Source organism: Hyla sarda, chromosome 6 (assembly GCF_029499605.1).
Source record: "Hyla sarda isolate aHylSar1 chromosome 6, aHylSar1.hap1, whole genome shotgun sequence".
Lineage (NCBI taxonomy): Eukaryota > Metazoa > Chordata > Amphibia > Anura > Hylidae > Hyla > Hyla sarda.
The window spans coordinates 202,951,753-202,964,524 of record NC_079194.1 but is presented as its reverse complement, the minus strand read 5'-3'; the positions used below and the strand labels follow the sequence as shown (position 1 = coordinate 202,964,524).

The following is a 12,772-nucleotide window of genomic DNA, read 5'->3' as shown; positions in this document are numbered from 1 at the left end:
TCCAGGGATGTTTGATTGGGTTTAAGTCAAGGCTCTGCCTGGGCAACTCAAGGACATTTACAGAGTTGCTCTTAAAGGGGTAGACCTGGAAGCAACTTTTTAGACACTTATCCCCTATATACAGGATAGGGGATAAGTGTCTGATCATGTGGGGTCCAACCGCTGGACCCCCTCCTCCCCCTTCCCCGCGATCTCCTACACGGGTCTCGGCTACCTACACGTTCTCGGACCAGAGCTTCCCCCACCTTCCTGGACAAACACAAGTGACGGCCTAATCTGCCAATCACTGGTCGCAGAGATGTCCTGCCTCAGCCAGTGATTGGCTCAGCTGGTCATCACTTGCACTCTTCCAGTAAGATGAGCAGCCAGGGTCCTGTACAGGAGATCATGGGGATTCAACACTTATTCCCTTTCTGTAGATAGGTGATAAGTGTCTTAAAATGTCAGTTTCCTATACTAACCTTCCCTCCTGTGTTGAGACTGATTCTGAGGTCCAGAATACTGTAGATTAGGTTTTCATTAAATATATCTTTATACTATGCTTCATTCAGATATCTCTCATCCCAGACCAGTCTTCCTGACACAGCCGCTGAAAAAAACACACCACAGCATGATGCTGCCACCACCATGCTTTACTGTAGGGATAGTCTTGGACAGGTGATGAGTAGTGCCTGGTTTCTTTCACACATGATGGTTAGAATTGAAGCCAAAAACTTCAATCTTGATTAAATGAGACCAGAGAATCTTGATTCTCACAGATCACATTCTACAAACGTCATGTGGGCTTTTGTGGTGTCGAACAGAGTAATGTGTGTGTATTAACCTCTTCATGATGCCAGGGCTTGGTTATCCTATACATCACCTGAGGTAGACCAGCTTCACCTGTGCCAGGCATGGGGCAAATAATCACTCTGACGCAAGGTTACGGTTAACTGGTATGCTTTACTGAGGTAGACAAGGTGTTAAAGTCCAAACAGCTCAGTTTGGCACTAAGGAGATGCAGGGTGAACTTAGGGATGCTTATCGGCTTGCTGGGACTTATAGTTGTTATTGACTTGACTGATGCAGCCACGCTTGTTAACAGACTTGACTGACTTGCTTGGACTGGACTGGACAGTTTAAAAAGATCCCATTGGTCACCTTGCATAATCCCCTTGAAAACAGGGTTACTAAGAACATTATTTAGAGTGACAAACACCTCAAAAGATTGACCAACATATAACCTGAGATTTTATAGTCCTTAGGAGGGATGTGGACACTGGAATAGAAACCGCCACACAGGATGGGCAGGTGTACAGAATAACAGATTCTCTACTGGGCCACCACACTTTCATGTGGCTTTTACTGAGAAAAGGACTTCTTTCTGGTCACTTTCTTATCAGCACAGCATCTTTGGAACTTAGCTAAAAGTGACCACTGGTTTCTTGGTAATCTCTCTTCCCAAGGCCCTTCTTCCCAATTACTTACAGTGCCTTGTGAAAGTATTCGGCCCCCTTGAACTTTCCGACCTTTTGCCACATTTCAGGCTTCAAACATAAAGATATAAAACTGTAATTTTTTGTGAAGAATCAACAACAAATGGGACACAATCATGAAGTGGAACAAAATTTATTGGATATTTAAAACTTTTTTAACAAATAAAAAACTGAAAAATTGGGTGTGCAAAATTAGTCAGCCCCTTTAAGTTAATACTTTGTAGCGCCACCTTTTGCTGCGATTACAGCTGTAAGTTGCTTGGTGTATGTCTCTATCAGTTTTTCACATCGAGAGACTGAAATTTTTGCCCATTCCTCCTTGCAAAACAGCTCGAGCTCAGTGAGGTTGGATGGAGAGCATTTGTGAACAGCAGTTTTCAGTTCTTTCCACAGATTCTGGATTGGATTCAGGTCTGGACTTTGACTTGGCCATTCTAACACCTGGATATGTTTATTTGTGAACCATTCCATTGTAGATTTTGCTTTATGTTTTGGATCATTGTGTTGTTGGAAGACAAATCTCCGTCCCAGTCTCAGGTCTTTTGCAGACTCCATCAGGATTTCTTCCAGAATGGTCTTGTATTTGGCTCCATCCATCTTCCCATCAATTTTAACCATCTTCCCTGTTCCTGCTGAAGAAAAGCAGGCCCAAACCATGATGCTGCCACCACCATGTTTGACAGTGGGGATGGTGTGTTCAGGGTGATGAGCTGTGCTGCTTTTACGCCAAACATAACGCTTTGCATTGTTGCCAAAAAGTTCGATTTTGGTTTCATCTGACCAAAGCACCTTCTTCCACATGTTTGGTGTGTCTCCCAGGTGACTTGTGGCAAACTTTAAACTACACTTTTTATGAACATCTTTAAGGAATGGCTTTTTTTTTGCCACTCTTCCATAAAGGCCAGATTTGTGCAGTATACGACTGATTGTTGTCCTATGGACAGACTCTCCCACCTCAGCTGTAGATCTCTGCAGTTCATCCAGAGCGATCATGAGCCTCTTGGCTGCATCTCTGATCAGTCTTTTCCTTGTATGAGCTGAAAGTTTAGTGGGACTGCCAGGTCTTCGTAGATTTGCAGTGGTTTGATACTCCTTCCATTTCAATATTATCGCTTGCACAGTGCTCCTTGGGATGTTTAAAGCTTGGGAAATCTTTTTGTATCCAAATCCGGCTTTAAATTTCTCCACAACAGTATCTCGGACCTGCCTGGTGTATTCCTTGTTCTTCATTATGCTCTCTGCGCTTTAAACGGACCTCTGAGACTATCACAGTGCAGGTGCATTTATATGGAGATTTAATTACACACAGGTGTATTCTATCATTAGTCATTTAGGTCAACATTGGATCATTCAGAGATCCTCACTGAACTTCTGGAGAGAGTTTGCTGCACTGAAAGTAAAGGGGCTGAATAATTTTGCACGCCCAATTTTTCAGTTTTTTATTTGTTAAAGTTTGAAATATCCAATAAATTTCGTTCCACTTCATGATTGTGTCCTATTTGTTGTTGATTCTTCACAAAAAATTACATTTTTATATCTTTATGTTTGAAGCCTAAAATGTGGGTCGAAAGATCGAAAAGTTCAAGGGGGCCGAATACTTTCACAAGGCACTGTAGTTTGGTAGGGAGTCCTGGTTGTTCCAACTTTCTTCTATTTAAGAATTATGGAGGCCACTGTGTTTTTGGGAAATTTTTGGGCAGCAGCAATGTTTGTACCACTTTCCAGATCTGTGCCTAAACAATTTTTCCTCTGAGCTCTAAAGACAGTTCCTTCCTGGCTATTTGCTCTGAAATGCATTGTCAGCTGAGACCTTACATAGATAGGATTGTGTCTTTCCAAATCATGTCAACTAAAGTGAATTTAACACAGGTGTAAAATTGTAAAATCTCAAAAGTTGTAAAATCTCAAAGATTATCAAGAGATATGGGAAACCTTGTGTCCATGTAAAAATCTAGTTTTTTATTTTTAATAAATTTTCTTAAATAAGTCTAAAAATCTCTTTTCACATTCTCAATATGGGGTATTGGGCGCAGAATGATACTTTTACAATACAATGTTATTAACATAAACTATAAAAAAAAGTGAAAGGATCTGAAAACTCTTCAAATGCAGTGTATGTTCCATATGCTTATAGGGGTACTCTGCCCTAGACATCTTATCCCCTATCCAAAGGATAGGGGATAAGATGTCTGATTGCGGGGGTCCCGCTGCTGAGTATGCTTTTGGATGCAGAGTACCTCTTTAAATTCCTTATGTTCTAGCACAGCATAGGGTGTCTTACTTATTCTTTCCTATGGGCAAGGGCATAGCAGAGGGACAACCAGGGCATGTACCACAATTGCTGACTGCCAGGGCAAGGGGGCAAAAACACTTTGTCATCACCAGTATAATTAGATACTGGTTTAAGGCAATGTACTGAACATGTGCCCAAAAAAATGCCAAGCTATGGCTCTGCCTGTGACCGAATCCTCTTTTTTTTCTATGATTAGGCTGTAATCACAAGTACTGTATTGGTAGCACTGCAACCACAATTCTAGGAAATTTACTCAAACTTGCCAGTCCTATGGCACACTGGTTTATTTCTTTTTAATGCATTGCACAATTTCTTTTCCAGGATAGAATCTCATAGCAATGGATCAGAAATGCAATATTTAGATGTTTCCAGCAATGGCACAATAACAAATTCAAAGCCACTAAGAATTGTTAGCAGCTGCAACCTAGACATCACAAAGTTTCCCTTTGATGTCCAGAAGTGTACATTGAGCTTTGGTCCTTACATTCATTCAGGTATTTTCCTACATAAATCAGCACTTTTCTGGAATAAATATACAAATGCCACATATAAATGTGTTAGGAAAAGATGGCAAGACCTCAGTCAAGCCAAGCGCATATCATTTTCTGAGGATTTTCAACACTTGATGTCCTGGTGTTGTTTTCAACAGAGCTTTTGCCACATTAATGAATATGGGAGGAGATTTATCAAAACCTGTCCAGAGGAAAAGTTGCTGAGTTGCCCATAGCAACCAATCAGATCACTTCTTTTGTTTTTCAGAGGCCTTTTCAAAAATGAAAGAGGCAATCTGATTGGTTGGTGTGAGCAACTCAGCAGCCTCTCCTCTGGACAGGTTTTGATAAATCTCCCCCATAGTGCACATTGCCTTAGGGATAGACAGGTGCATCATTCACATGTCGTGCCAGTAATATTAATTCTTCCAAAATGACAAACATTGTACAATGTCTTTCCAGGTGTTTGTTATGAGTAAAATATTTTACTGTGAAGATAACATCAAATGTCATATACTGCATGTTAGTGGCATAGCTAGCTAGCTTCCTGCTTCTAGTAAAAACAGGTGCGGGGCAAGAAAAACCTGTGTTCACTATGCAAGCCCTTTCATGCTGTGGGTCTCCTCTCTTGCCAGGGACCAAGGGCAGTGCTCAGCCTGTCAGCCGCCCCTAATGTTTAGTACCAGGGTAGCGGGTGGGCCCTTTTCGTGGTTAAGCCCTTAGACCGGTTCCGAAGTGATCACCCAGTTAGTCCGAACCTGATCATGAGCACAGCGAGTAATCAGCCGAAAACTACACAGAAGGATCTTGTCAATGATCTCAAGGCAACTGGGACTATAGTCACCAAAAAAACGATTGGCAACACACTATGTCGTGAAGGACTGAAACCCTGCAGCGCTCGTAAGATCCCACTGCTCAGAAGAGCACGCGTACAGGCCAGTCTGAAGTTTACCAATGACCATCTGAATGATTCATTACAATTTATTTGAGATGCGTTTTTTAATTTTTTTTATTTTGTCTCTTACTGTTCAAATAAACCTACCATAAAAATTCATCAAATAGGGGGTGTGGCCTGAACATGGTGCTGTGAGGACGCTTGTGGCAAGAGCTACCGGGCTGCACATTCCATATTCCCACCTCAGGGCATCTCTAAATGGGGAGAAACTCCAGCTCTTCCAAGAAGAAGTCCTCCTCGGGCCCACAATCTCCTCAGAAGGACATTTCTTTTTATTTCACTCACTCTTAGCAGGGGAGAAGTGAGTCCCTGCCACACCGCACATGGCGGCCGTCACCCCTGTCCAGCCTGCTCCTCCTGCTTCCTCCGGTCTGGACCCCCCGGCCTTCTGCTCCGACTCCTCCCGCAGCTAATTTGCAAGCCTGGCCACCCTCCACCTCACCTGGCCAAAGACCGGGTGCCTCCAGCTGTTCCGAGGCCCCTGCAGTGATGCCTCCAGCTCCCTCCCACTGGCTGTGTGGAGCACAAGATTGCAGGCGGCTCCCGCTGGCTCCTCTGGCGTTCACAACTCCTGGCTCATCTCCAGCATGCCGACAGTTGCCTCTGCTCTGGACAGCCCAGAATTTGTGCAGTCTTCCTCCTCTCTGCCTCTCATGCCTGCCTGCACTGTGGTGTCGTCTGCCTGGGCTGGGGATAAGGTGAGCTGTCCATGCATCCAGGGACAGTCCCCCCTAATAACTCCTGAGAGACATGCACCTGACCTCCATGAGTCTCCCCAGGGGGAGGACAGTTGCCGAGATCTTTGGGGCCCTCTCTATCAGCCCTGGTCCCCTTACTGGAGCTTTTACTGGAGGGGGAACCCAAATGCCTCGTGGCCCCTGTGATGGCCCTGGGTCTGCAACATCCCACTCATTCCCCCCTGGGACTGTGTACCCCCAACCTTGCCTGGCTCGACCTCTGTCCGCCTGCAATGACACCCTACCACAACTATGCCTTTTTACACCTTGCCCTTGTCCTACCAGGATGCCCCCCTGCTCGGTGCACCCCCTCTCCTCAATGGTCCACTGGCTCCTCCTCGGCACCCTCACCCCTGGCACTTCAGGGTCACCCTCCTCATACCTGGGGCACCTTTATGATACCTGCACAGCAGCCAGTAGAGGACCCGCTAGGGAGGGCCCCTTCCTCCCCCCCCCCCCCCCCTCCAGACATCTCTTCCGGTCTGGCGGGCACCCCACAACTGTTCCAGACGAAGCCCCTGCCCACATCCCATCCGGCCTCCACCCCCTACTCTCAGCAATAGTCCGGTCGCCCCAGTTCAGGTGGCCTTTTCAGCCTGGTGACCCAGGCTGACTTGTGCTCCCTGGTGATGTCTCTACCCACGAAAGAGAACTTTTCATCTCTGACTAAACAAGTGTTCGCAGAATGGAGGCAGGAGTTTTCTTCGCTCTGCACTGATCTCTCAATCCGCCAGAGTGGACATAGTGGAGTCTGCGCAAGAATCGGCCCCTACCTCACTCCAAACCTTACAGAAGGTAGTGCAGCAACATTCTGAGCAGCTGTTTACCCCACAGCAACACCTGGATGGTGTGGAGTATCGCAACAGCAGGAACAATATCCACCTTTGTGGCCTGCCGGAGGTCCGTGAGGAACTCACTCATTCTTTGCTGGCTATCTTCATCGACCTATTAGACCGCCCTCCAGGCATGCACATTCAATTAGATTGGGCTCACAGGTGTAAGGGACCTACCAGGGGACAGGGAGAGTGAGCCCTAAACTGACCACCGCTCTCCCTGCCTACTTGCCCACTCACCCTTAACGGTGAGTCAACAACTGGGCGCCGGTCCCTTCCTGAACTAAAGTGCTGGGGCCAAATAAAAACACACACTCATAAATAGTCGGTCACCAACCAGAAAACTAAACAGGACATACAACTCTATAGTATATAAGTTCAGAGGACACAGATGAGGGAGTTAGTACAGAGGACACAAATCAGCGGTCGTGGTCTATAGATCAGCAGTCATGAACAGAGGAATCATAGATAAGTGATCATGAACAGAACTCCAAAGATATGAATAAAGAACTAAATAACAAATAGAGTTCAAAACACCAGACAGGAAAACGGATAAGTCATAAGACTTCAGGAACAGACAGGAATATAGCATAAGCTAAACAGGGATTATCGGAATCAACCAGATAACCTCCAGTAGAAACAGGAATGTCTTGATACTAGAATTCAATCTCCCAGAGTCCACCTTGGAGCACGGAGATATCTTGTACTAATTCACAATTCCCCGGATTCCCCATGGACAGGCAATAGGGATATCTAGATACTCAGGATATATTTATAGAACACTGTTCACACAGAACACAAGAGAGGAAACCGCAATCGCTCAGAAACGTCCAGTAGACTCCAAGTCCCCATGGACCAGAAACAGGGATGCCAGATAGGACACTGTTCACACTGAACAGGTACAAATACAAAGGACAAAGATCAGATCAACCAAACAGAATATAAATATAGGACGCTATTCACACTGGGACACAGAACCAGGATACCAAACAGGAATTATCACAATCCCCCAGATAACCTCCAGTAGAAAATGGAATGTCTTGATACTAGAACGCAATCTCCCAGAGTCCACTATGGAGCAAGGAGAGCTCTATAACTAATTCTCAATTCCCCAGATTCCCCATGGATCGGCAACAGGGATATCTGAATACAGAAACACAGAAAACGGATACAACAGGAAACAGTGTGAACAGACACATAGCAGAAAGGATAATAAATCCTAAAACCGACTATAAAAACACAGTTTATAATCTACTAAGAGCATGCCAAATAACATAGCTAAAACCAGAAAATACAAAGTGCATGCTAAAACAGATATAGCAGATAAAAGCACAAAACAAACAGAGTATCACCCAGCCTCCATTAGCAGCATGTCTAACATGTTAGCAAGTCAGGGTATACTGAAGTATCTGTAATCACCAGAAACCAGAGGCTAGCCTGGGCTGACATTAAATAGACACACCCAAAAGGCTATTGGCTAACAGAGGCCTGGGCTGAAACAACCAGGGAGTTTTAACTCTTACCTTACCAGGGAAGATAAAACTGTTCACAACACAGCAAAATCAATAGGCTGTGTTTCTATGGATGACAAACAACCATCTCCCAGGTCACAGGCTATCCCACCCAGGTCACAGGCTATCCCACCTTATTGTGCAGCATGGGAGTTTGAATTGGGTAAGCAGTACACTCCTGAGCAATGGACCTGATGCTTCTCTCTAACTCATAAAGCGGTCATTGCTACTAAAGCTCAGGAGACCAGCTTAAACATACTTTCTCCATGGTATCGGGTGACATCGGTGCTTTACCGTTGGTACCTGTCGGTACCATACTCATGTTGACGGTGTGGAGCCGCCAGAGGCACAATGCACTTTTGGTGGAGCTGCCTGGTTTTATCTCTGTTTAGGAACTCAGTCCTCATGACTGTGTCCAACATATCGGGTGTGCAGATCCCTCAAGATCCTAGTGTTGTCCTATTGTGCTGTTTCCAATGGCTGCTTCAAAATATAAAGGTTCCCTCTAATGCCATCTTCTTCAGGAGACCAAGACTGTAATCCCACGTCATTGGCGTTCCTCTGACGCCCCCACTGTCTTTGAAGGGGTTGCTGAAGTGGCCCTGACTGAATTCCTAGCAGTATCTCTACGTAGCCTGGACCTCCACCTGGATGCCCTGGTCAGAATTCTGTTCCTCTGATCGGCACCGTGCCTTCACCTAGCTTGGCTGGGCCCAGACACGGTCAGTCCCCTTGCTCTCTCTTGTCCTGTCATGCCCTCCGTTTTGTTTCTAGGATGTGGCGTGGTAGCCAACGATGGCCTCGTCCACACTTTCCTTTGCGTTGTGACTTGCTTGACACTCTCCTGGCATCCCCTACTCTCTTCCTCCTACCCTGTTTTTCTTACCTTTTTTCTTTCTTTTGCTCTTCTCCTGTTTTTACTTTACGTCTCGTTTTGTGTGTTTGTCCTCGTGGTGTCTTTGTCTTTTATTGTCTGCTTATCCCCTCCCATCCGAGAAGCCCTTTATCCGCACGCATTGACTGCAATCCTCTCCCAAATAGCGCCGAAACGTTCAGTGTTAATCATTATCTATGGGATTCCTTGCTACATTACTATGGTTACTTTGGTTTACTTAACACTTGCTTGTTTATTTGTTCTTGCTATTTAAGCATTTTTTTTCTTGAATTGACCGACCAGGTCTCATGTATCTTTTTGATTGCTTTGTCATGAATGCTCTGTATGTTGTTATAAAAAAAAAAAAATTTTGAATTTGTAAAAAAATAAAATAAAATAAAAAAGGAATCAAAATTTTTTTTTCCTTTACTGTACTAGCCACTCCCTCCTCCCGCAAAGTCGGGCTTATTTGACAGCCTGAGTGCAGGGGAAAGCCTAATCTAATATTGATGTTTTAAACTGTGGAAAGGCCATATCCTTTTAAATGGAGGGATAACCCCATTAAAGGGGTACTCTGTTTTTTTTTTTTTTTTTTTTTAAATCAACTGGTGCCAGAAAGTTAAACAAATTTGTAAATTAGAAGGAAAGAAAATTGGGACTCAAGGTCAAGGATTTATGGACACATAATAAATAAAATTTATGAATAATATGCATACACAGTGATCCCAATGACCTACAGGGCCCTTGTAAAGTCACGGTAATCACTGGATGAGATAAAATAATAATCACTGGATAAAAGTAGTATAAGCAATAAATAAATTAATCATACGAAATTAAAAGGTCTGTTGAAACCATCATATAGCTTCTAGTAATAATGCAAATCCAAAATGTTCACAACCTGTAAAATGGTTGCATAGACTCCACTGGTGGGTTAATATCACTAAATGACAGTCAGACTGTTGTATCCTATGGCAACAATTGGATGGATTTGCTGGCAACAGTCTATAGGATAAAGTGCAGTAATGGAAATCTCTTATGCTTGTTAGCTTCAAATGAGAATGACTGTTACTTTATAACAATGAAAGATGCAGCCGGCATAAAATATGAATTGTATCGCTATTAGCAGTTAGTTGAAGGAAGTAAAATAGAAGAAGGCAGCAGGAGATATTTGTATGCTCACCGCTCCGTAGTACAGGATAATACACGCTCACCGCTCGACCATCAGTCTGTAAAATGCGGGAACTGTAATCTTTACGAGATACTGCGATCTCTCCTGCGGTCCCTTGTGAGCTCCGGTGATGTGTCTGTGATACAGGTGTCTCTCACGGCAGGAGAGCGCATCGCCGAAGACACGGCCGTCTCCTAGGTTGGCGGCGCCAGGTATCGGTGGGTCCTGGGCAAGGTTGCTCCAGTGCTTCCACTAGAGATGCCGGTCGCGTCTTCGTGGCTAATGAGCGCGCGCACGGGACTAGCGATGTTGTACGGTAAGTCACAAAGTCTATGCTTAATAGAATATGGATGATGGGGGTTTCAGCGATCAAATAAGGGTAGCTGGACGCGTTTCAATACTTTCTCAGTATCTTCCTCAGCAGCATTTATATGAGGTCTCATATACAGACTGATGCCCGAGCGGTGAGCGTGTATTATCCTGTACTACGGAGCGGTGAGCATACAAATATCTCCTGCTGCCTTCTTCTATTTTGCTTCCTTCAACTAACTGCTAATAGTGACACAATTCATATTTTATGCCGACTGCATCTTTCATTGTTATAAAGTAACAGTCATTCTCATTTGAAGCTAACAAGCATAAGAGATTTCCATTACTGCACTTTATCCTGTAGACTGTTGCCAGCAAATCCATCCAATTGTTGCCATAGGATACAACAGTCTGACTGTCATTTAGTGATATTAACCTACCAGTGGAGTCTTTGCAACCATTTTACAGATTATGAACATTTTGGATGGCTATATTAACCCACTAATTGTTTTTATGCTTATTTGCATTATTACTAGAAGCTATATGGTGGTTTCAACAGACCTTTTAATTTCGTATGATTAATTTATTTATTACTTATACTACTTTTATCCAGTGATTATTATTTTATCTTATCCAGTGATTACCGTGACTTTACAAGGGCCCTGTAGGTCATTGGGATCACTGTGTATGCATATTATTAATACATTTAATTTATTATGTGTCCATAAATCCTTGACCTTGAGCCCCAATTTTCTTTCCTTCCAATTTTACATTCACCTGATACACCGTAGGTATAGGTATATCTTTTGGGCAGCCCAGGTCTACTTTGGTCGTGATCTGAACAAGAGCCACTCCATATACTTTTCTCAAAGATTTGTAAATTACTTCTATTAAAAAATCTTAATCCTTCCAGTACTTTTAGGGGCTGTATACTACAGAGGAAATGCTTTTCTTTTTGGATTTCTCTTCTGTCATGACCACAGTGCTCTCTGCTGACCTCTGCTGTCCATTTTAAAAATCCAAAAAGAAAAACATTTCCTCTGTAGTATACAGCCACAAATATGTACTGGAAGGATTAAGATTTTTTAATAGAAGTAATTTAAAAATCTGTATAACTTTCTTGCACCAGTTGATAAAAAATAAAAAAATAAAAAAAAGTTTACCACCGGAGTACTCCTTTCAGCAGTATTCTATCTACTATAGACAGTTAATCACAATATTGATTATATGATTTAGAAAGATACTTATTTTGATTGGTAGACATTAGGTTAGTTACCACTACCTATATAAATGATCATCAAAGGCCATTTTTATTTCAAACATCTTCAACATTTCCTCAGACACTGCTTTCTTGGCCATCACATTTTTAATGAAGATTTCCACATTCTTTGACTCCAAATTCTTAAAAAGGGAGCATTCATAAGTAGAAATTGGCATGGTGTGAACTCCACTTTGTAGTCATGGTTCTGCTGTATCAAACACAGAATATGTGGTGGTGCTTTCCCTATCTCTTTCTATGCGATAGTGAGCAATGGCCAGTGATCTGTTTCAATTCATGTAAAAAGATTCACATTCAAAACTGATCATTTTTTTTCTATATGTATATATTTAGGATCTGTATGAGGGGGGCTGCACAATAGATGTTAAGTCTTGTCCCCTGTCCCCTAGCTAACAATGACCTGGCTGGTGTTAAATGTAAGTCCCATGGTGGTACCTGTGCCGCTGTTATCCATGACTCTGGGACTTAGGTGGTTGCTTTAGAATAGGTGACTTTACTTACAGGGGTACTCCAGTGGAAAACTTTTTTTTTTATGAACTGGTGCCAGAAAGTTAAACAGATTTGTAAATGACTTCTATTAAAAAATCTTAATCCTTCCAGTACTTATTAGCTGCTGAATACTACAGAGGAAATTCTTTTCTTTTTGGAACACAGTGCTCTCTGCCGACACCTCTGTCCATTTTAAGAACTGTCCAGGGAAGGAGAAAATCCCCATAGAAAAGATATGCTGCCCTGGACAGTTCCTTAAATGGACAGAGATGTCAGCAGAGAGCACTGGGCTCATGATGTCAGCAGAGAGCACTGTGTTCCAAAAAGAAAATAATTTTCTCTGTAGTATTCAGCAGCT

General features: G+C 43.3%; 1 protein-coding gene across 1 annotated transcript in view; it reads left to right on the top strand.

Moving 5' to 3' along the window:
* Nucleotides 1–12,772, top strand: part of LOC130276635 (5-hydroxytryptamine receptor 3A-like) — a 68,344-nt gene that overhangs the window by 47,684 nt on the left and 7,888 nt on the right. Inside the window, exon 5 of the mRNA XM_056526282.1 lies at nucleotides 4,090–4,262. Within this exon, the coding sequence (XP_056382257.1) occupies nucleotides 4,090–4,262 (173 nt within the window). The remainder of the gene's footprint in view (nucleotides 1–4,089; nucleotides 4,263–12,772) is intronic.